General features: G+C 37.8%; 1 protein-coding gene across 7 annotated transcripts in view; it reads left to right on the top strand.

Annotated features, from left to right (window-relative positions):
* Window positions 1-23934, top strand: part of MARK1 (microtubule affinity regulating kinase 1) — a 166563-nt gene that overhangs the window by 48810 nt on the left and 93819 nt on the right. For all 7 annotated transcript variants that reach the window (XR_011163994.1, XM_069066002.1, XM_069065999.1 and 4 more), the window contains 2 exons: window positions 10259-10462; window positions 12401-12454. Coding sequence is in view for 6 of the 7 variants with exons in the window: in XM_069066002.1 (XP_068922103.1) it covers window positions 10259-10462; window positions 12401-12454 (258 nt within the window). In the remaining variant the exon portion in view is untranslated. The remainder of the gene's footprint in view (window positions 1-10258; window positions 10463-12400; window positions 12455-23934) is intronic.

The following is a 23934-nucleotide window of genomic DNA, read 5'->3' as shown; positions in this document are numbered from 1 at the left end:
CAAAAGAAACTGAGGAGTAGGGCAGCATTCTGTATTATGGTATATTGATACAGAGAAATCCAAAAACCAGAAAGAGGGAAGCATTGTAGATAACATTTGGGAAAAGATCAGTGGAAGGAGGAACAGAAGTGATTTTGGCATTGGAGTATATTACAATCCACTTGGACAGAAAGGGAAAATATATGAGAAGTTTGGGAAGCAGATCATAAGACTAGCAGAGTGACTAGAAATAGATCAAAAGTCTAGGAATGAATGACTTCAGTTATTCACAAATCTACTAGAATTCTTTTTCCTACCAAAAGCAGAACAGCCAATAACTTCTTGACTTGCCTTTTAAATAATGTAATCTTTCAAAAAGTAGAAGAACCAAAATGAAGAAAATTCTTTATTGGATTTGCTTCTCATTAATAGGGAAGGACTGGTTGCTAGGGTGGAAATAAGGGAAACATTTTTGAAAGATTGAAGTGATCACTATACAGTTTTTGTGATAGAGAAAAGGAAAGCTGTATATAGTCTGACATATTACCAAGGCTGGTTTTGAAAAAAGGATAAGTAGACAGGGGGAGTAACCTCAGAGGGAAGGGAGGGAAGAGAAATGTTTCTCAACAATTAAATTCTGATGACACAAAGGGAAATAATTCCAATAAGGAAGAAAAACAAGTTGTCTGAAGAGACTAGTGTAGAGAAACGAAAAATTTTCCACCCAATTTAGATTTTACAAAGATAGGAAAAGAAGATTGAAAACAAGGTACACACCAGGGATGAATATAAGAACATGAAACAGTCCATTCAAAAAAAAAAATTAGGAGAACTAAACTCAGAGATTGCTGTGGGAAGCTAAGGATAGCAAAAAGATTTTTAAAAACATATTGGGGAATAAGGTCTTTTTCCCTAGAGTCACTCTAGGACCACTGTCAGAGGCAGATAGGGTAATAACCAAGAATCAAGCACTCGATTAAGAAGTATTTATTAAGCTCTGATTATGTGCTGGGTACTATACAAAGGATCAAATAATATCTACTCATGATCAGCTCATATCCCAACAACAAACCCTTCTAAAAGATATACAGCGTAAATATAAAGTTAACAAATTCATATATGCACAAAGTAGTTAAATACACAGTTGTTTGTGATGGAAGAGCACTAGCAGCTTGTGGGTTCCAGGAAAAGCTTCATGCAGAAAGTGGTGCTTGCGCTGCATCTGAAAGGACAAAGAATACTTTACAAGGTGGAAGTAAAAGGCGAGTTCAGGTATAGGGAATAACCAATGCAAAGATATAGAGATGGAAAATAAAATATTGTCAGTTAGGAAGAGAGAGGAAGTCAATGTGGGTGGATTACAGAATGCAGGAGGTAGAATGTTCCATGAACCTGGAAGGATAGGTTGAGTCCACACTGTTGAAAGCTTTGGAAGTGAAAACAGGAATTTATATTTTATCTTAGAGGCAATTATGAAGCCACGGAGATTGGGAGAGTAAGAGGCTAACATGGTAAGATAATGCAGTTAAGGAAAATTATTTTGGCAGCTATGTGATGGATATACTGGAATGAGGAAAAGCATAGAGGCAAGGAGACTAATTAGGAAACTGTTGCAATAGTCTAGGGTGAAGAGTCATGAGGGCCTTAACTGGAGTGGTAGCTGGATGAGTGGGTTGCATATAAAAGTTCCTATGCAGGTAGAAATGGCAAAAAAAAAATGGCAATTGACTCGCTTTATGTAGTGAGGGAGAGTGAGGAGTCCAGGACAATGCCATCTCAGAACCTGAGACACTGGAAGGATGGTAGTCACTTTGACAGAAATAGGGAAGTTTGGAAGAGGGCTGTGTTTAAGGTGATAGGTAAAGACTTCAGTTTCAGGCATACTGAGTTTAATACATGTCCAGGATATCCAATTTGAAATGTCCAGTAAGCAATTGTTGATCTGAGTCTGCAGTTTGGGGGTGAGAATGCTGCTGGGTATATAGATCTGTGAGTCATCTGCATTGAAGATGGGATTACCAAGAGAATATAGAAGTAGAAGAGAGATAAAGTCCAGGACAAAGGCATAGAGAACACCCACAGTTAGGGGACCTGTGGTAGATATTGAGCCATCAAAGGATCCTGTGATGGAGCAGTCAGAAAGACGGGAAGCAAACCAAAAGTAATAGGGTCATGAAAACCCAGGGAAGATCTAGGAAGAGACTGGAGTCAGCAATGTCAGTTCAGCAGTTAGGTTGAGAACAATTAGTACTCAGAAAAGATGATATTTGACAATTCAGACATCATTGATATTTGGGGAGAGCAGTTTCAGTTGAGTGATGAAGTTAAACAGAAAAGTCAGAGTTGTGAAATTAGAGATCGAAGAATTATAGATTTAGAACTGAAAGAGACCTAAGAGGCTTCCTAGCCCAACACTTGCATTTTAAAAATGAAGAAACTGAAGTCCCAGAGAAGTTAAGTGAGTTGCCCATGTTTAGGTAGTTAAATGTCAGAGGCAATATTTGAATCCAGGTCATCTGACTCCAGATGCATAACTTTTTTCATTCACTATTTCTTAGGATACTAATGAGTCATGCTCAGGAGAATATCTTTTTTAAAATTGCATGGAGCCCTCATGCTCTAATCAGATTCCTTGATTCCTTTTCTGTTAAGAATAATGTTCATTGTATCTTACTGATGAGAGGCCAGAAATGTTGAGGGAGAAACCAACAGGGATATAGGGATCCTGAGACCAGAGTTCCCAGGGTAAAGTCGCCTGGAATGAATTTGCAAACGCAAACATTTCTAAGTAAAGGTGGCAAAAGTTTATTGTTATGCTTTTCAGAGGGCAAGAGTTCTTAGGAAATCTGCAACCTTAGAGGGGTACAGTTAAAGTTTATATAGGATAAACTTTAGTAAAACATGTGCCAAATATGCTAACTAGGTGAGTCAGGGCGGGATTACAGAGTGGTTAAGGAGTGGTCAGTTCTTTTTTTTTTTTTCAAATGCTTTATTAACTTCTGATTTACATCATTAATTTCCACCAGATTTTGAGTTACAAATTTTCTCCCCATTATTCCCCTTCCCACCACCCCAAAATAACAATCGCTCAGGATATCCCCTCCTCCAATCTGCTCTCTCCCATATCTTCTCCCTTCGACTTTTCCATTAGGGCATGGTGGATCTCTATGCCCCAGTGCCTGTATATTTTATTTCCCAATCACATGTAAAATAGTATTAATAATAGTATGTATGTGTGTGTGTATAAAATTTTAAACATTTGTTTTTAAAACTTTGAATTCCAGATTCATTCCTTTCCTCCCTTGTCACCCACCCTTACTGGGAAGATAAGCAGTTCAGTATACGTTGTACATGTGTAGCTAATGCAAAACATTAACATAGTAGATATATTGTAAAAGACTGACTATATTTCCCTCCCTCCTATCCCACCACCCACTTGTTCTATTCTCTACTTTGATCCTGTCCCTTTTCAAAAGTGAGTGCTTCCAACTTCCTTCCCCCCAGCCTGCCCTCCCTTCCATTATCTCCTCTCTCATCCCTCTCCCCCCTACTCTCCTGTAGGGTGAGATACCCTATTTAGTGTGTATGTCATTTCCTCCCTGAGCCAAATTCAATGAGAATAAAGGTTGAGCCATTCCCTTTTGCCTTCCTATTCTTCCCCTCCATTGTAACCATTTTCCCTTGCCTCTTCTATATGAGATAGTTTACCCCATTCTGTCTCTCCAGTTTACCCCATTCTGTTTCTCCCATTTCTCATTATATTCCTCTCTCACCTCTTAATTTCACCTTTTAAGTATCATCCCTTCCTATTCAATTGGTCCTGTGCCCTCTATCTATGTATACCTGTAAACTTATATACATACATTCACATATGTATTCATATGCCCATATGCCCTCCTATATGGACATGTATATGTATGTGTGTATATATATATATATATATATATATATATATATATACACACACACACACATTTCTATTCCCTTCAACTGTTCTCATACTGAGAAAAGTTTCATAAGGTACAGTTAACATTTTTCCATGTAGGGATGTTAATAGTTCAACTTTGATAAGTTCCTTATGATTTCTTTTCCATTTAACTTTTCGTGCTTCTCTTGCTTCTTGTATCTGAATGTCAGATTTTCTATTCAACTTTTTTTTATCATTTCAACTTTTTTTTGAAAGTCCTCTATTCCACTGAATGACCATATTTTCCCCTGAAACATGATACTCAGTTTTGCTGGGTAGGTGATTGTTGGTTTTAATCCCAGCTCCTCTACCCTCCAGAATATCCTATTCCGGGCCCTTCGATCCCTCAGTGTAGAAGCTGCCAGATCCTGGGTTATCCTGATCGTGTTTCCACAATATTCAAATTGTTTCTTCCTGGCTACTCCTAATATTCTCTCCTTGATCTGGAAATTCCGGAATTTCAGAATCTGGCTATAATATTCCTAGGAGTTTTCTTTTTGGGATCTTTTTCAGGAGGTGATCGGTAGATCCTTTCAATCTCTTGTTTTGCCTGCTGATTCTAAAACATCAGGGCAGTTTTCCTTGAGAATTTCTTGGAGGATGATTTCTAGGTTCTTTCTTTGATCATGGCTTTCAGGTAGTCCAATTTTTAAATTATCTCTCCTGGATCTATTTTCCAGGTCAGTGGTTTTTCCAATGTGATATTTCACATTGCCTTCTATTCTTTCATTTGTTTGGATCTGTTTAACAGTATCTTGATTTCTCATAAAGTCACTAGCTTCCCTTTGCTCCATTCTATATCTGAGGGAATGATTCTCCTCAGTGAACTTTTGAGATTCTTTTTCCATCTGGCAAATTCAGCTTTTTAAGGCATTCTTCTCCTCATTGCCTTTTTGAGCCTTTTTTGCCAATTGAATTACTCTGTTTTTTAAGGTGTGATTTTCCTCAGTCAGGCTGTTGATTATCATTTCGTAATTTTCTTGCATCATTCTCATTTCTCTTACCAATTTTTCCTCCACTTCTCTTATCTGCTTCTTAAGGTCCTCTATGGCTTGTAACCAGCTCGTATTTTCCTTTGAAGCTTTTGGTGCAGGAGTTCTGACTTCACTGTCTTCCTCCTGTTCCATGCTTTGATCCTTTTTGTCCCCAAAATAGGAATCTAATGTTGGAATCTTCTGTCTGCTTTGTTTCCTTTGCCTGGTCATTTAGCCACTCAGTCACTTGACCCCTGGGCTTTTTGCCACAGTAGGACTCTGCTACCAGAGAGGGGAGCTTTCGTCCCAAACGCTGGGGTTTTCTCAGCTGCTGGAGGTATTAGTTGGGTGCCCTCTCTGAGGTCTCTACATGCTCTGGCAAGCTGGACACACACCCCAGGACCTCCACCCTAGAACACAATCCAGATCCAAGCAGGTTAAAGCAAGAGCAATTACTGCTCAGACTGGTCACTTGGTCCCCCTAAACTCTGCAGGCCAGTAGCTGAAGGTGCAGTGTGGCTTTGCTTGAGCCAAGGCTTCTCAGGGGCTGCTCCCAACTACTGGTTCCAGAGTCCAGACTGCACTGACCTCTCACTTTGCCCTTGACATCTATGTGTTGATAAATCTGGAAATGGCCACAGCTGCTGGTGATCTGGGGTCCCTCTGGCTCAGGTGGGCCTGGGCTCGGCTCCTAGAGAGCTGCGTTGGCTGATTCCTGCCTGCCTGCTGTGCTGTCCTCAGAGGGAGGTTAACTTCTCTGTGTCATTTTGTGGGTTCTGTAGCTCCAAAGTTTGTTCAGAGTCCCCTTTTACATGGATTGGGGAAGGTGGAAGCTGGAGCCTTGAGGAGGTCATGTTTCTACTCCCAGGAGTGGTCAGTTCTTAAAGGAACATGCCCTTTTAATATCGACTTTGCAAGTATTTTACCCAGAGTTCATTGGGAAATGGCCCGAGGTGTGGTTTTAGACCTGAAATGTCACTAAGTCAACTACGGGTCAGGGCTGATTGAGAAATACCCAGGCTTCCCCCATCAGTGTCTTGTTAGACAAAATAAACTTAAGCGAGTATATAAATGACTAAGTCTAGGATACATATGGTAGGTCAGTGTGTAGTAAATATCTTTATGACCCAGTATACAGCTGGTTCAAACTACTAAATTCTATAGGTGCAGCTGGCTACTGTATCAGAAAGAGAGAGAAGTATTTTGCTAGGGCATCCTTCCCTTGAGCTGGAGAAAAAATGCCTGGGACAGTGTTTTGAGGCTAGGGAGAAATGTGATTTTGGAACTGGGGGTCAAGCATAGGTACCCAAGAACCCCATCATTACTATATCCTATAACAAACAGGTGGCTGGTGTAGAGGAAAGGAATAGGTTGGAATGAAGAAGAGTTGTCTGTTTTTGTCAAAGAGGAAAGTTAGGAATGTTTCTCTTTTCCCAGACAAGGATAGTGACCTTATACTGGAAATAACAGTACAAAAAATGGCTAATATGGAGTTGATAACCTACTACCAGTAAGGCAATATTAAGAAAATGCTTAGTAATTACCTGGCCCAAATAAACTATGTTGTTGAGTGTAAAAAGAACTGGTATATGTGACTTTTTAGGTCACTGTCAGTGATGTATTTGACTAGAGAAGAACAGATGTTCTAATTTCCAATTTGAGGTTGAGTTAGATGATCATATGGCCTTAGAAGTACCTTCTTCCTCACTATGAAGTGATTTTCTAAGACCGAGGGCTTGTGTTCTAGGTAAAAAGAATTGTTCATATAAAATTTATAATACCAAAACTGAAAACTGTTTTTGAGGGACATCTTTCTAGAATGATTATATAATTTTTTCATCTCTTAAGTAGTAATAATACTCTTAGATGGTTTGTAAAACTACCTACATTATCTCATTTGATCCTCATAATATCATTTTAGCAATTTGAGTGAAGGTTAGGTGACTTCATTACAATTACACGACTAGTAAATGGCAAGGCCAGGCCTCAAACTAATCCCTAATCAAATCCTTAATTAGTACCTTTAATGCAAATTTTTTAAGTCCCATCATAATTATCTGAAAATCTAAATTCTTAAACCATCTCAACTCTCAAAGACCATCACCTGGGTTATAGACTGGTGTAATCTGTATTGGTAGAATGAGTGCCAACGCTGACAAAACTGCAGATCTTTGCACTGGAGAATAAATACAATCTGAAAGCTCTTGAAAAATTATGCATTGTTATCACTTCTATTTTATTGGTTTCTAGACACAATCCCTATAAGGAGTCATAGAAACTGGGTTCAGATCCGACCTCTAATTCTTATGATCTATATACATTACCTTGGGCAAGTCACTTACCCTCTCTTGGCTCTATTTCCCTCCTCTGTAAAATGGAGGATTGATGGTTTCTGAGGTATCTTCCTTTCCTACATGTACATTTCTATGATTCTAGCATAGTGAGTTCCCTTATTCTACTTAAAATCTAGGGCATTTAATTTTATATTTGAGCAACCTTTTTTTATTGGATTTTTCAGACAGGATGTATATAACAAGATAGCCAGATATGATCTCTAAAGTTCCCTCAGAATTCAAAGACTATGAATTGGTTGAATGCTGTTGTGAATAATTTTATTCTTGTCCTTCATTTTCATAAAGTAACAGGATTTGAAAAAGAATTCTTCTACAACAGTACAAAATCCCCTTCTCCAAATTACCACAGGTGATCAGTCATCTAGGCATTGTTTGTGTAAGCCTCCATTAAAGGAGAGCTTACTACCACCCAAGACAGTCCAGTCTACCACTGGCTAATTCTGATTGTTAGGAAGGTTTTTCCTTATGTCAAGCCTAAATTTTCTTCCTTGCAGCTTCACATTGTTACCGAACCTGCATCATATTCCTAGTTGTAGCAGTTCTAGATTTCCAGAAATTCAAGCTATCTGCCCCTCAAAATGTTTTCCCCAAATATATAGACTAAGTGTTTATATGTGAGTTTATGTGTGCATAATATTTCCATATTTCAAGGATCTGTAGTTTCAGCTATAATATGGTTACTCCCTCTGTTTATCATAATCCTTCCATCTCTTTCTTAGTAGTTTATTTCATGATTCTCTGTGGCTGAAAAGTCTGATTATCTTGTAGCTAACTTTTTGGTCATTAACTTCTTGTAACAACTAAATGACCTTACAGTTCTGAGAATTCTTCTCCCTGAATTTTTTTTTAAATGAAATTAATCTCTAGTGGAGAAAAATACATTTTTGATTATCCTTTTTAGGGAAAGGAGTGATAATGGGATGGAGTTGAGATAGTGGAATGTTTTTATCCCTTGGATCTTTACAGAACTTTTACTAGATCTAAGAAACCTTTTGGGTTCATCGTGTCAACTGCAGTTGGTCAGATTCCATCTTCTGCTCTTTGGTGGTAAAAAAAATATCCAATTTGGGACAAAAGGGATATGATTAATGTGAAAAAATACAGTAAATTAGATTAATCCTAGAAACTACTTATTGGATTGTAAATTAAGGGAAGCAAGAATGTAGCATTCTGCTTCTTAGAATAACTCTCTTTCAGACATCCCCTTCTGTGGGAAGCCTTTCCTAATCCCCAAAATTGCTAGTGCACTCCCCAAACTTCTTTGTATCTATTTGTTTCTTCTCTTTATATTTATTCTGTATATACTTAGATATGTACCTGTCTTCTCGCTCCTTCTAAATAGGTATTGTTTCACTCTTTGTATTTGCGTCCACAGTACCTGGCACATAGTAGGTGCTTAATAAATGTTTGTGGACTGATTGTTAGATAATCAAGTAAGTGTCTTGGGGGCAGTGTGGTATAATAGATTTGAAATCAGAGGTTCAATTCTTAGTTCTTATTTCTGCCAGTATAACCTTGAGCAAGCCCCCCCCCCCCCAATTTCCCCATTTGTAAGTGAATGAATGAAAAAGGATTTATAAGTTTTTATTTTGTGACAATCCCTGTTCTAACCACTGTAGTAGAAAAGAATCGGTCTAGGTGAAGAAGAATTCTTCAGAGGAGTTGAGGGCTGTTATAGTCTTCTACAAGAAGATTGATTTCTAGGTTCTCTTCCAACTCTAATTCTGCTTACTATGCTGCTTGTTTTTTATTCACTACAGTATTAGAATATCTGAAAGTAAAGCCACCTCTCATGTAAAATTTGAATGTTCTGTTTAGAACAGGAGTTCTTAATCTTTTTTTGTGTCATAGATGCTAATGGTATTCTGATAAAGATTAGAAGCCCTTTGTAGAATAATTTTTTTAAGTGATTGAAGGACAGGATAAATTTTAATTAGAGGTTAGTAAAAATTAAGATGTATTTTTCCCATCTAAGCTCATGGACCCCTTGAAGTCTATCCATAGATGCCTTGGGATTCTGTGCACCCCAGGTTAAAACTTCTACTCTAGAATTTGCTAAAATGATGTGCTTTACAAATTTTCCTCTCATTGCCCAGATGTACGGTACAGTGTAGTATTGTATCATTAGTGACACATATATACTAATGATACAGTAAAAGCTCTCAGTCCCAGGACTTCATTGACAACAGGATGAGACAGGCCCAGACTAATAATGTAGTTATAATAGAAGGTTATTACAAGTATCCAGGGTAAACCAGAGAAAAGAAGCATTAGCAGAGTGATGGGAACACCAGTACTACTGGCATTTTGGCAGGATACAGTGGAAAGATGTACCAACTCTGGAGCTGGAGGACCTGGGTTCAGATTCTGACTCTGATGCTTATGACCTTTGTAGTCATGGAGAAGTCACTTTATCTTTCTGGGCTTCAGTTTTCTCACCTGTAAAATGAGGGTCTTTGGTAAGATGCCTCTGATACTGATCCTAGGTCAAGTGGAGAAGCAGAATACATTGTCTAGAGGGATGAACACAGGAGAAGTAGCTAAGTTTCCTAATTAACAGAGCAGATCTAAAAGGTCTTAGAGATAAGTGCAAGGAGGAAGGAGCCAGATACATAACTAAAGGCCTTACAGGTTGTTGTGATCAGACAGGAGAGATCAGGATACCAAGCTAATAACCGGAGGAACAAAGCTGCAGGGATCTGGGTGCAAAATTTAGGCAGGAGAGCCTGGAAATAGGAACCAGGAACCCAGAGAGGATGTTTGGAGTCAGAATATGGAACAGATCTTGAATGTCAGTTATAAGGACTAGAAACAAAAATGACCTTGATACTGTGTCCATGACCTCTTAAGCACAGGTATTCTTGTCACATGCCTAAGACAAGGAATAAAGTCTTTAAGTGTGGGCAAAACTGGGCCTAAGAGTCATATCTTTTTTTTTATGTCATTAAATGATTAACATAAAATCTTATAACTTTCTTTCATAGCATACATCTGTTGATGGATACACCGAACCACACATCCAGCCTACCAAATCAAGTAGCCGACAAAACATACCACGGTGTAGAAATTCCATTACATCTGCTACAGATGAACAGCCTCACATTGGAAATTATCGTTTGCTGAAAACAATAGGGAAAGGAAATTTTGCCAAAGTGAAATTGGCAAGACATGTTCTTACTGGTAGAGAGGTAAGTTTCAGTTTTAAGACTTTAATATATTTCCATAGACCTTTAAAAAAAATCTCTTTAAGAAGCTTTCTAATTGTTAGGTAAAATATGAAAGCTGCAGAATAGTCCATTCTTAATTATATGAGCAGTAGTATGTTATCGACAAAGAGTATAATGACTTTAAAAGTTAGCCTTTTGATTGTGAGTGGGGAGGAAGGGGAAGTTCTCTTATTTCATATCTACTTACATACTAGGTATTCTGCCATCCCTTGCTCTTGTTGCTTTAACTACTGTTAAGACTTTACACCAACTCCTGTCCATTCTTATTGCTTAAAGCTACATTTAACAGTGCTTCCTCCAACCTTTTTGGACTGGAGTATACCCTGGGTAATTTCCATTCATTGGCTGTTGGCTTAAGCAGCAGATTGTAGTTTTAAGTGCTGAATAAACCTACTTCTTTAAACTGTTAGAGATTGCTAGTCAGTTTTAATATAATTAGGTTTAAAATTTCTTTTGAAATTGTAGAAATCTGGGAAATAAACTTTATTCCATATATAAAGGTTAAATAATATATATTTATAATATTTTGAAAATTTTTCTAGAACATTGTAAAAAACCTCACTTATAGGGGGCAGCTAGGTTGTGCAGTGAATAGAGTACCGGCCCTGGAGTCAGGAGGACCTGAGTTCAAATTCGGCCTTACACACTTAACACTTACTAGCCATGTGACCCTGGGCAAGTTAATTAACCACAATAGCCCTTACCTTGCCCCTCCAAAAAGCAAAAACAAAAAACAAAACAAAACAAACTCTCACTTGTAAAAAGGTTTAAATTATTTTTTTTCTCTTTGCCTGTGTTATAATCATGCTTTTCACCTTAATAATTTTATCATTCCTATTATGAATCATGTTATTATAAATAAGCCTGTGATCCCAAATGATAACCTTATTGGATTAATATTCAGGACCCTGTTGAAAATTTATAATCATAAAAATAAAATTGTTAGTTACCAAGAACATGGTCAAATATTAAGATTCAGGATGGTTTTCATCTATAAGACAGAAATTAAAAACCAAATGCCATATTCCATTGATTCAAAATTACATATGGTTTAGGAATAAATAAATATTAATTTTATACATTTTGAAACCAAGTTATTAGAGCTTAATGGAAAACTGTGCACCCAATTCAATGGTTTCCAATGTTTTCATGTATGAGAATCCCTTTCTTTTTTTTTTTTTTTTAGTAAGCAATTGGGGTTAAGTAACTTGCTCAAGTTTACACGGCCAGTTATTTCTGGGTGTGGTGCTGAGTGTCTGAGCCTGGGATTCGATCTCCAGGTCATCCCAACACTGGAGCCGGTGCTCTTACTCGCTGAGCCACCTGGCCACCCCTGAGAATCCCTTTCTAATGTAAAATATTTTGTATTCCTCCACACAATAATAATTTACATCCATTGTTAACATCCATTGGTTAATTATATGCTCTTATATGAATTAATATTTTATAAATAACAAGGCATCTATATACACATTTTAAAATATTAGTAAATATATTCTGAGGCATTGTTTATTCTGTGTAAAACATGTTGCTTATTTAGTCATTGCTGTCAGAGCTCCTTGAAGATAAGGTCTGTTTCATTTTTACCTTTATCTACTCTTCACATAACAGTACCTGGCACATGGTACGTGTTTAAGAAATATTTTAATTTTGTATATTTTTTGGTGACAAAGATAAAAATGTGCGCTACAGTATGAATTCCTAGACTCTTTTGTAATACCATAAATGTCCAGGTGTCCATAGTCTGAGAACTACTGACGCAGACAAAAAAAACCACCACAGAGTCAGTCTTAGTTTTGAAGACTTGGGTAAGGCATTTAATAAATAAATATTTGGGTTATAGGGAAAAAGTGGAAATGTTAGAAGTCTCTTAAAGAATTGCATGGTTTTCTTTTTCAGGTTGCAGTAAAAATAATAGATAAAACTCAGCTAAATCCCACCAGTCTACAAAAGGTAAATGTTTATTTACTTCAAAATGTCAGTAATTAGAAAATGGGAGGTAGTTTTAAGATATTGTTTAAATGTAATATACTGTCTTAACTTCTTATTTGCTATTTCTGATTGGGGATCCTACTGAAATACATGAATCATATGAAAAAATTACATAAATATAATTTCTTTAAAATGTAGTGTATTGCAACTTGACTAATGGTCAGTGTGAAGGTATTTGTAGAACCTATATTTGATTTCAGGCCCCCATGGAAGGGAGGGGGGACAAGAAGGAGAAGGAGAAAATTTGAAACTTAGGGGATTGTGGGACTGAATGTTGTAAACTAAAAGTAAATAAATTTAAATTAAAAAAAATAAAATATAGTGTATTCGGCTGGATATAGGCTAACTCGAAATATGAGCTACATCCCTAAAACAAGATAAGATGGCTTTGAAATGGGAGAAGTATAGTATTTGCACAAATAATTATCAAAAATTACTATATTAAAGATACTGTGAAATAGAAGTTAGAGTCAAGATGGCGGAGTAGAAACAAGACCTCCACAGGGCTCTGTCTTCTACCTCCCCCAATTCATGTAAAAGGGGACTCTGAACAAACTTGGAGCTACAGAACCCACAAAATGACACATAGAAGCTAACCTCCAGCTGAGGTCAGGCTGGCAGGAATCAGCCAGCACAGCACTCTGGGAGCCGACCCCAGCCCTGTGGGAGCCAGAAGTTTTAGCCCCAGGGCAGGCCTGACCAACCACGGGCTGGAGGAATTCCAGATCACCAGCAGCTGTGGCGGTATTCAGAATTATAAACACATAGATGCCAAGGGCAAAGTGAGAGGTCAGTGCATTGTGGACTTTAGGATCCATTAGTTGGGAGTGTCGTGGGCCTTTGCTCCCGGGGTGAGAAGCCACTGAGACAGCGTGCCTCAGCCGCTGCCACGTGGCAGCTTTAGCTCCTGGGCTAAAGAGTGTAGGGGGACCAGGCGACCAGTCTGAGGGGTAATTGCTCTTACTTTAACCTTCTTGGATCTGGATTGCAGTCTAGGGTGGAGGTCCTGGGGTGTGCGATGAGGTTGCCAGAGAATGTGGAGGCCTCAGAGAGGGCACCCAACTAATGCCTCCAGCAGCTGAGAAAACCCCAGCGTTTGGGACGAAAGCTCCCCTGTCTGGTGGCAAAGTCCTACTGTGGCAAAAAGCCCAGGGGTCAAGTGACTGAGGGGCAGCATGACCAGGCAAAGGAAGCAAAGCAAACATAAGAATCCAACATTAGACTCCTATTTTGGGGACAAAAAGGATCAAAGCATGGAACAGGAGGAAGACAGTGAAGTCAGAACTCCTGCACCAAAAGCTTCAAAGGAAAATACGAGCTGGTTACAGGCCATAGAGGACCTTAAGAAGCAAATAAGAGAAGTGGAGGAAAAATTGGGAAAAGAAATGAGAAGGATGCAAGAAAATTACGAAATGAGAGTCAACAGCCTGACTGAGGAAAATAATACCTTAAAAAAATGGACTAACTCAAATGGCAAAAGAGGCTCAAAAAGGCAATGAGGAGAAGAATGCTTTAAAAAGCCAAATTTGCCAGATGGAAAGAGAATCTCAAAAGTTCACTGAGGAGAATCATTCCTTCAGAATTAGATTGGAGCAAATGGAAGCTAGTGATTTTATGAGAAATCAAGATACTGTTACACAGATCCAAACAAATGAAAGAATAGAAGGCAATGTGAAATATCTCATGGGAAAAACCACTGACCTGAAAAATAGATCCAGGAGAGATAATTTAAAAATTATTGGACTATCTGAAAGCCATGATCAAAGAAAGAACCTAGAAATCATCCTCCAAGAAATTCTCAAGGAACACTGCCCTGATGTTTTAGAACCAGAGGGAAAAATAGAGGTTGAAAGAATCCACCGATCACCTCCTGAAAAAAGATCCCAAAAAGAAAACTCCTAGGAATATTATAGCCAGGTTCTGGAGTTCCCAGATCAAGGAAAGAGTATGACAAGCAGCCAGGAAGAAACAATTTGAATATTGTGGAAACACAATCAGGATAACCCAGGATCTGGCAGCTTCTACACTGAGGGATCAAAGGTCCTGGAATAGGATATTCCAGAGGGCAGAGGAGCTGGGATTAAAACTAAGAATCACCTACCCAGCAAAACTGAGTATCATGTTTCAGGGGAAAATATGGTCATTCAGTGGAATAGAGGACTTTCAAGCATTCTTGGTGAAAAAAACAGAGTTGAATAGAAAATTTGACATTCAGATAAAAGAAGCAAGAGAATCATGAGAAGGTAAACAAGAAAAGAAATCATAAGGAACTTATCAAAGTTGAACTATTTACATTCCTACATGGAAAAATGATAATTGTAAATGATGAAACTTTTCTCAGTATGAAAATAGTTGAAGGGAATAGAAATATATATTTATATATGTCTATATTGGAGGGCATACGGGCGTATGAATACATATGTGAATGTGTGTATATATGTTTACAGGTATACATAGATAGAGGGCACAGGACCAATTGAATAGGAAGGGAAGATACTTAAAAGGTGAAATTAAGAGGTGAGAGAGGAATATAATGTGAGGAGATGGGGAGAAACAGAATGGGTCAAACTATCTCATACAGACAAGGCAAGGGAAATGGTTACAATGGAGGGGAAGAATAGGAAGGCAAAAGGGCATGGGTCAACCTTATTCTCATTGAATTTGGCTCAGGGAGGGAATGACATACACACTAAATAGGGTATCTCACCCTACAGGAGAATAGGGGGAGGAGGATGATGTAAGGGAGGGCAGGCTGGGAGTGGGGAGGGAAGTTGGAAGTGGCCACTTTTGAAACGGGACAGGATCAAAGTAGAGAATAGAACAAGCGGGTGGTGGGATAGGAGGAAGGGAAATATAGTCAGTCTTTTACAATATGTCTACTATGTTAATGTTTTGCATAGCTACACATGTACAACCTATACTGAACTGCTTCTCTTCCCAGTAAGGGTGGGTGAGAAGGAAGGAAGGGAATGAATCTGGAATTCACAGTTTTAAAATCAAATGTTTTATACACTATTTATACACTATTATTTATTTATTAGTATTTATACACTATTATTAATATTACTTTACATGTAATTGGGAAATAAGATATACAGGCACTGGGACATAGAGATCCACCATGCCCTACTGGAAAAGTCAAAGGGGATATGGGAGAAGTTATGGGAGAGAGCAGATTGGAAGAGGGTATATCCTGTGGGACTACTATTTTGGGGCAGTGGGTAGGGGAAAAACAGGGAGAAAATTTATAACTCAAAATCTGGCAGACATGAATAATGTAAAGCAGAAGTTAATAAAGCATTTGGAAAAAAAAAGATGTTAGACAGTTGAGGAAGGGTATATATGTACAAGGCAATAGGTCGAGAAGCAAGCCCCTGGACCTCCACCTACTGGAAAATAGTTGCCATAAACAACTACAAAAAAATAAATCTTAGGTGAAAGAATGCAGAAGAGTTAGAGAAAGATTAAGCAAAAGCACAAGTTTATGCCACACTCAATTTTTAAAATGTCAGAAATGGAGACAAGAGTTTATTGTCTGTACTTAACTAATGAATATCAAATGATTATTAGGAATGTAGTACCATAAAGTAAAAAAAAAAAATTCAAGCTGAAAGGGACTTTAGAGGTCATCTAGTATAAGCTTTTCTTTTTATAGATGAGAAAATTGAGGCCCAGAGAAGGTAAGTAATTTGACCAGGGTCACATAGTAGTAAGTTACATAGCTAGAATTTGAAAGCAGGTCCTTAGTAGCAAAATTCACTATTTTTTAATCTACTTTTCAAATACCCGAATGATATAAAAGTTAAGTATAGCAAAGGTTTTGTTATATACTATGTTTGTAAATTGGAAATACTTGATAGTCAAATATATAGTTGAGAGTTAATTCTAATAGTTCCATATAGTCATTGTGATATTGATATGATCAACTCATAGTCTACATTCTGAAGCCAAGAACTTACTAAATCCCTTTGAAGTAGAATATATAATTAAAAGTAGGTAAAGCAGAGTGGGAAGAAAAGCAAGAAAGACCGAGTAAACAAATGCCATTTGTCATTCTACTGTGAATTTTCAAAGCCTGAAAACATTCTCAGGCATAAAGACTACATTACTTCAAAATAAACATGCAACTTTGAAAGTGAAGTATTTGATATTTATAGCAAAATTCTGAGGATAAAAGCAAAATGTTCTTCAAATCTTAGTGATGCTTTTCAGAATATAATAGAAACAAAGTTACTATATAAGTAAATGGGGCAGGAATAGACTTTGGGCTTCTAAAGCAAAGAGAATTTTATCCTGTGAAATTATATAAATCATGAAGCATTTACCAAATTTTTACAATGTGCCAGGCCCCGTTGTAAGCACTGGTTTTGCTTATGCTTGCCTTTAAAAAGTTGACATTTTGTTGGGGAAGATGTGTTCAGCTGTTTCCTTCTTTATTAAGATTATTAGAGTAAAGATTTGTTTTGGATTTTGTCAGATACACGTTTTTAGAGCTTTCTAGTTGTGTAAAATTCCATATAGTTTCTATTCTATGTGTTACTTAAGACTGTAGACAGAGGTGGCTAGGTGGCGCAGTAAATAGAGCACTGGCCCTGGAGTCAGGAAGACCTGAGTTCAAATGTGGCCTTAGACACTTAACACAAAACTAGCCATGTGACCTTGGGCAAGTCACTTAACCTCCGTTACCCTACTTTACCCCCTCCAAAAAAAAAAACAAACAAAAGAAGAGTGCAGTCAACTGACATTACTTTTTAAATATAAAACTTCTGAACAATAAAAATATGATTATTTTACTTTAGCCTTCCATCTATGAAAGTGAGTATTCACTCATTCTGCAAGGAGCTTCATTCTATGTGCTTCATGGATTATATGTGTTTTTTGATTTAAATAGCACATTACTTAGTTGAAGAAGACTATAGCTGCTAAGCTATGTTGTAAAGGTAAGGTAAGCTAAGGTAAAGTTTTTGAACCAGCTCAGATTCATAACATAAAGAATATCTGGTTATGCATGTTTGTTGCCCTTTATCCTATCCTTACCCAAGCATGTTCCTGACTAAGACTGTCGATATACTGTGGTTGCATTTGTGCACTTTGCTGAAATATGTGAACACAAAGAAAGACATGGCTTCTCATTGACAGCCATTCTCTATGTCTTGAGGGACTAGAAGCCAAAAAATTGTTTTTATAAGTGATTTCTGTTAGGAAACTTATAATTTCTAATAAAGATTACAAAATATTTCTAGTCTAAATAAACATATATTAGTGTTTTCTCTTAAATTTCAAATAATAAAGGCATGGTAAAAAGAAAAGTCCACATTTGGTGGACTTTGGTCTTGGTCTTTTTTTTTTTTAGTGTCTATTTACTGTTTGGATTTTGTTTTGTTTTGTTTTGTTTTGTTTTGCTAGGTGGAGGGTGGTAGGCCAAAACAAAATTAAAGGATCAAACATGTAAAAACTGAGAGTGTGAGAAATAGAGATAACCAACTCATCCTTATCATCAGCTCATGCCTCAGCATGAAACAGTGATGCCGAGGAGGTCAAGATCCAATTTTTTTCCCCACCTGTCAATCACTAAATAATATTTGTATCAATGCCGTTGTCTCCCTACCCCAACCCTCCTCCCTCCAGTGTCATCCGTCTTGGAGCCTCTTCCTCCCTCCCCATGAATTTAGCCGTGACAACATGGCAACGAGACTTCTTGGGAACTACACCTTGTCCTTCTTCATAATGAATCTTCCTAGTAGTTCTTCTTCCTATGTTATTATTAGTAAGTTAAGTTTCTATACAAGTAGAAAGAAGTAAAAGGAAGAGGAAGCAAGTACACAAGGGAGGAACATAATGTCCTCATAGGTCCTCCAAAATGTACCACAACCTATTCTTTTGAGTTGATGTAGATCTTAGAAAGTCCACTATAGACATAAGCAACTATTCTGGATATCCGATGGAAGTCTGAAAACGGAACAGGGTTACCAGCAAGCATTTGGTGGAGCCGGCTGATAAGGGATGGCCGTGGCAGGAGCTTCTTCAATTGAATCAAGCTACTGCTCAGGACAGCCCATATATTATCCTACTTGGTCTATGTACTTGTCTTATACTATGCTCTGAGACTCTGCTACTGATACATCAGTGATGTTGTTAGCTATGTTGGCAAAGATAGAAGACATTAGGGTCTGTTCATTTCTATGGGCTTGTAGACATGCAGTGGTAGTTGGGTTCTGTTCCATTGTGTATTTTTCTTAGGGAGACTGCTAGGGTTCAGAAGTAGCTTCTTCTGGGGCGGAGGCAAGATGGTGGCATCGAACCAGGAAAACTCTGTGTGCTCCCCCATAACCACCTCAAATACCTATAAAAAAAAATGACTCTAAACAAACTTTAGGTCTACAAAACCCACAAAGTGACAGAGAGAAACAAACCTCCCGCTGAAGGCAGCCTAGCAGGCGGACAGGAAGGGTACCTTGCAGCGCGCTGGGAGCAGAGCCAGTGTGAGCTCATGGTTTTAGTCCCACGGCAGCCCTAACCAGCCTCTGCTAGAGGGACTTTGGGAGAGAGAATCACCAGCAGCTGTGGCAGTTTCCAGAATTATCAACCCATAAATGCCAAAGACAAAGTCAGTGTGTGGTCAGTGTGGACTTTGGGAATGGGGGGTCCAGGAGTGTGGTCTGGCCTCTGCCTCCAGAGGGAGAAGCAGCTGAGGCACTGTGGCTACAGCCACATGGCTGCTTCAGAGCTCCTGGCATGCAGATTGTAGGGGAATCAGACAACCATTCTGAGAGGTAATCACTCTTGCTTTAACCTGCTTGGATCTGGATTGCTGTCTAGAGTGGAGGTCCTGGGGTGTGTGAGCAGGTGCCAGAGCTGGTGGAGGCTTCAGAGAGGGCAGCCAGCCAATCACTCCAACAGCTGAGAAAACCCCAGCGATTTGGGACAAAGCTCTCCTCTCTGTAAACAGAGTTCTACTGTGGCAAAAAGCTCAAAAGTCAAGTAATTGAGTGGCAACATGAGCAAGCAAAGGAAGCAAAGCAAGCATAGCAATCCAAATTTAGATTCCTATTTTGGGGACAAAAAGGACTAAGGCATGAAACAGGAGGAAGACAACAAAGTTAGAACTCCTGCACCAAAAGCTTCCAAGAAAAATATGAATCAGTTACAGGCCATAGAGGAGCTTAAGAAGGATTTTGAAAACCAATTAAGAGAAGTGGAGGAAAAATTGGGAAGAGAAATAAGAATGATGCAAGAAAATCATGAAAAGACAGTCAACAACCTTACTGAAGAAAATAACACCTTAAAAAATAGACTAACTCAAATGGCAAAAGAGGGTCAAAAAAGCCAATGAGAATAATGCCTTAAAAAGCCAAATTTGCCAGATGGAAAAAGAATCTCAAAAGCTCACTGAGGAGAATCATTCCTTCAGAATTAGATTGGAGCAAATGGAAGCTAATGACTTTATAAGAAATCAAGATGCTGTTAAATAGATCCAAACAAATGAAAGAATAGAAGGCAATGTGAAATATCTCAGTGGAAAAACAACTGACCTTGAAAATAGATCCAGGAGAGATAATTTAAAAATTATTGGACTACCTGAAAGCCATGATCAAAGAAAGAACCTAGAAATCATCCTTCAAGAAATTCTCAAGGAACACTGCCCTGATGTTTTAGAACCAGAGGGAAAAATAGAGGTTGAAAGAATCCACCGATCACCTCCTGAAAAAAGATCCCAAAAAGAAAACTCCTAGGAATATTATAGCCAAGTTGCGAAGTTCCCAGATCAAGGAGAAAATGTTACAAACAGCCAGGAAGAAACAATTTGAATATTGTGGAAACACAATCAGTATAACACAGGATCTGGCAGCTTCTACATTGAGGAGTCGAAGGTCTTGGAATATGATGTTCTGGAGGTCAAAGGAGCTGGGATTAAAACTAAGAATCACCTACCCAGCAAAACTGAGTATCATGTTTCAGGGGGAAACATGGTCATTCACTGCGACACCTAGCTTCCCCACTTTCAAGCATTCTTGGTAAAAAAAACCAGAGTTGAATAGAAAATTTGACATTCAAATACAAGAAGCATGAGAAGGTAAACAGGGAAAAGAAATCATAATGAACTTATCAAAGTTGAACTATTTACATTCCTACATGGAAAAACAATAATTGTAACTTATGAAATTTTTCTCAGTATGATATGAATAGGTGAAGGGAATATAAATAAATATATATGTATATATATATAGGAGGGTTTATGGGCATATGAATACATATGTGAGTGTGTATTTATGTGTACAAATATACATAGACTGAGGGCACAGGACCAATTGAATAGGAAGGGATGATACTTAAAAGGTGAAATTGAGAGGTGAGAGAGGAATATAATGAGAGGAGATGTGGAGAGGCTAAATTATTTCATATAGAAGAGGCAAGGGAAAACTGTTACAATGGAGGGGAAGAACAGGAAGGCAAAAGGGAATGAGTCAACCCTATTCTCGATGAATTTGGCTTAGGCAGGGAATCACATACACACTACACTAAATGGGGTATCTCACCCCACAGGAGAGTAGGGGAGAAGGGGATGAAAGGGGTATGATGGAAGGGAAAGCAGGCTGGGGGGAGGGAAATTGGAAGCACCCACTTTTGGATAGGGAAATCTTGTGGAAATGGATAATGTAAACGAAAAATAAACATAAAATTTAATTTAAAAAAAGAAGTAGCTGCTTTTCCTCTTGGTCCTGGTCCATATCCTTGCTATCTCTGCTATAATACCACTTCATGGCCTGGGCCAGCTCCAAGTGCTCAGGGCAAGGGAGTTGATTTCCAGCCAGATACTCTTTCCAGTTACATGTTCCATGACCACAGCTTGTGACCTCTTACTGGCTGCCCCTGCTGCTTCCACTACAGTTGAACTCTGTGGCCATTCCATTTTGTGACTATTTCTTTTATATATGGAGACAAAAATAGGACCCTAGGTGGTATGATGTTGCTGATACAGTTTCAGACCTGTAATTCTTTTCTTTCTCTGTCTCTGTCCCTCTCCCTCTCTCCCCCTTCCCCCTTGCTGCAATCAGGGTTAAGTGATTTGCCCAGGGTCACACAGCTATTAAGTGTCTGAGGCCAGATTTCCACTCAGGTCCTTCTGATAGCAGGGCCAGTGTTCTATGCACTGCACCATGGAGCTGCCCCTAATAGTTCTTGAACTAAAGGAAAAAGTATTCCAGTTATAGAATTTCAGTAGGCATACATATCTTCTTTTATTTTTAAAAAATTATTTACTTATTTTTAACATTGGTGCTTTAGAATTTGAGTTTTCTCTCTCCTGCCCTTCCCCCCACCCATGGAGAAGGCAAGCAATATGATTTTAGTTATATTCATGAAGTCATGAAAAACATTTCCAGATTAGCAATATTGCAAGAAACATAAAATGGGAAAAAAGTATGCTTCATTCTGCTCTCTGCAGTTCTCTTTGTGGAGGCAAAAAGCATTTTTTATCATGAGTCCTTTCGAATTGTCTTGGATCATTGTCTTGATCAGAATAGCTAAGTCTTTCACAGTTGATCTTCATACACTATTGCTGTTACTATGTATGGTATTCTCCTGGTTTTACTCACTTTACTTTGTATCAGTTCTTATAAATCTCCCTAGGTTTTTCTGAAGTCTTCCTGCTCATCATTTCTTATAGCACAATAGCATTCCAGAAAAGTCTTCCTTCATTTTTTATTGATTCCCTTCATATTCTTGACCTTTCATTTAATAGTTTGTTGAATTAACGAGAGAATGGATGAAACTAGCAGTCCAACTAAACCTTGAGGGAAATTAAGGATTTGTGTTTTGCCGTCAAGGAGTTGAAAAACATTGTATTACTGCAAGAAGCAATTTAGAGGGCAAATTTGCTAGTTACTGTTAGTTTCTCACTTTTATGTGTCTATGGATTGTTTTTCAGCTTTAACCAGCTGTCTCTAAGTATCAGTCTGTCACAAGAGCAAGTGGAAAGAGAGTGAATTTATGTTAATGCCAATTACTATTAAGACATAATTTAAAGTGGGTGTGGGTCAATAATATCTTTGTGTAGCCAGGTCAATATCCCTGAGTAATTTAACCTTTATCCTTTCCTAATCTTTCTAAGTCTTTTAATTTCTATAGGGGAGGAAGTAGAACAGTGTTACTGTAATGTGACTCTAAATTCACCTGTTCTTATCCTTCTTGACTTTACTTTTTGATTTTTATTCCTCTTTCCTTTTAACCCTGTCTGAAGTGACAAGAGTACCTCTTATCACTAGAGAAGCACAGAAGCTAAATGGAAATCCTTCAGTTCTATAAAAATCATCCACATTCTTTAATAATCCTCAGAGTCAGCTGACATTAGTGAATTTGTATTCTCTTGATGCATTGTCAGGATGTTATAAACTTGCCTGGGGTAGCCTTAAGTTAATGGGAACTTGGGAAGTTGTATTTCTTATTTTTGTTCTTTGGTAATTGCTTAGGATAGGGTCATAAACATGTTTTGGAACAAAGCATGAAATTCTTCTCTCAGCTAAAAATAACTAGATGACAAAAGTTATTAAACTAAATGCCTGATAAGGACAATTTGAGCTAAATTTCCCAAGAAGCAGCATGGAGTCATGCTAATTTTTAAAGTGAATGAGAAAATAGAGATAATAACTTAGTTGATAAGACTTGGTATGTAAATAGTACAGTTATTTGTTTATTTTTTCTTCTGTGTGAGGTGAAGTCAACAAATTATTAACCCCTTGAATATTTAAAACAATACATTTTACTTCTGAAAATTTTAGATTTTCTCATTAACTTCTAGATAGCTTTCATTAGGCTCCCTCAAGAGACTTTCTACCAAATGTGCAGTCTTTTTTCCTTTTCCTTTTCCTGAGATATCTACTATATTTCTCTGATCCCTTCTAATGAAAATATAGCTCTGAATAAGTATTCAGGTACAGTAGAGAAATGATACCTGAAGGAAGTAGAGAACACCTGTTCTTAGGCAATCAATGGGAGCTAAAGAAATCAGCCCATCTTTACCTACCCTCTACCTCCTGTTCTTAAAAGTTGGTATAATGACAAGAGCTGAGCGCTCTCATATCAGTGCTAAGCCTCCTATCTCCTTGAGCTTCAATCCAGAATAACATTGCAAAAAAGTGAAATAGTCTTTAGAAACATTTAAATATATAAAAATACAACAGGATTTCTGTCAGTAAGAGACTCATAACTCTTATGCTATTCCATATTGGTCATTATTTTATAACGTTTTATAGCAGCTAGCTAATTTTTTTTTCTGAGATCTGAAAGGAAGTTTTTAATCCTTAGATTCAAAGTGGATTCTTGGGCACAGATGGAGTATTATTTGGAATAAGTGGTAGGTTTTCAGATTATAAAATTATACTAAAACCAAGATTCATTAAAGGACTTCCTTTTCCATGAAAAATATTTGAGTTCTTTGAGTA

Source organism: Petaurus breviceps, unplaced genomic scaffold (genome assembly GCF_028583685.1).
Source record: "Petaurus breviceps papuanus isolate PSGF00001 unplaced genomic scaffold, PetGlider_PUasm1.0 90702, whole genome shotgun sequence".
In the NCBI taxonomy this organism is placed as follows: Eukaryota; Metazoa; Chordata; class Mammalia; order Diprotodontia; family Petauridae; genus Petaurus; species Petaurus breviceps.
This window is presented reverse-complemented; position numbering and strand designations above follow the sequence as displayed.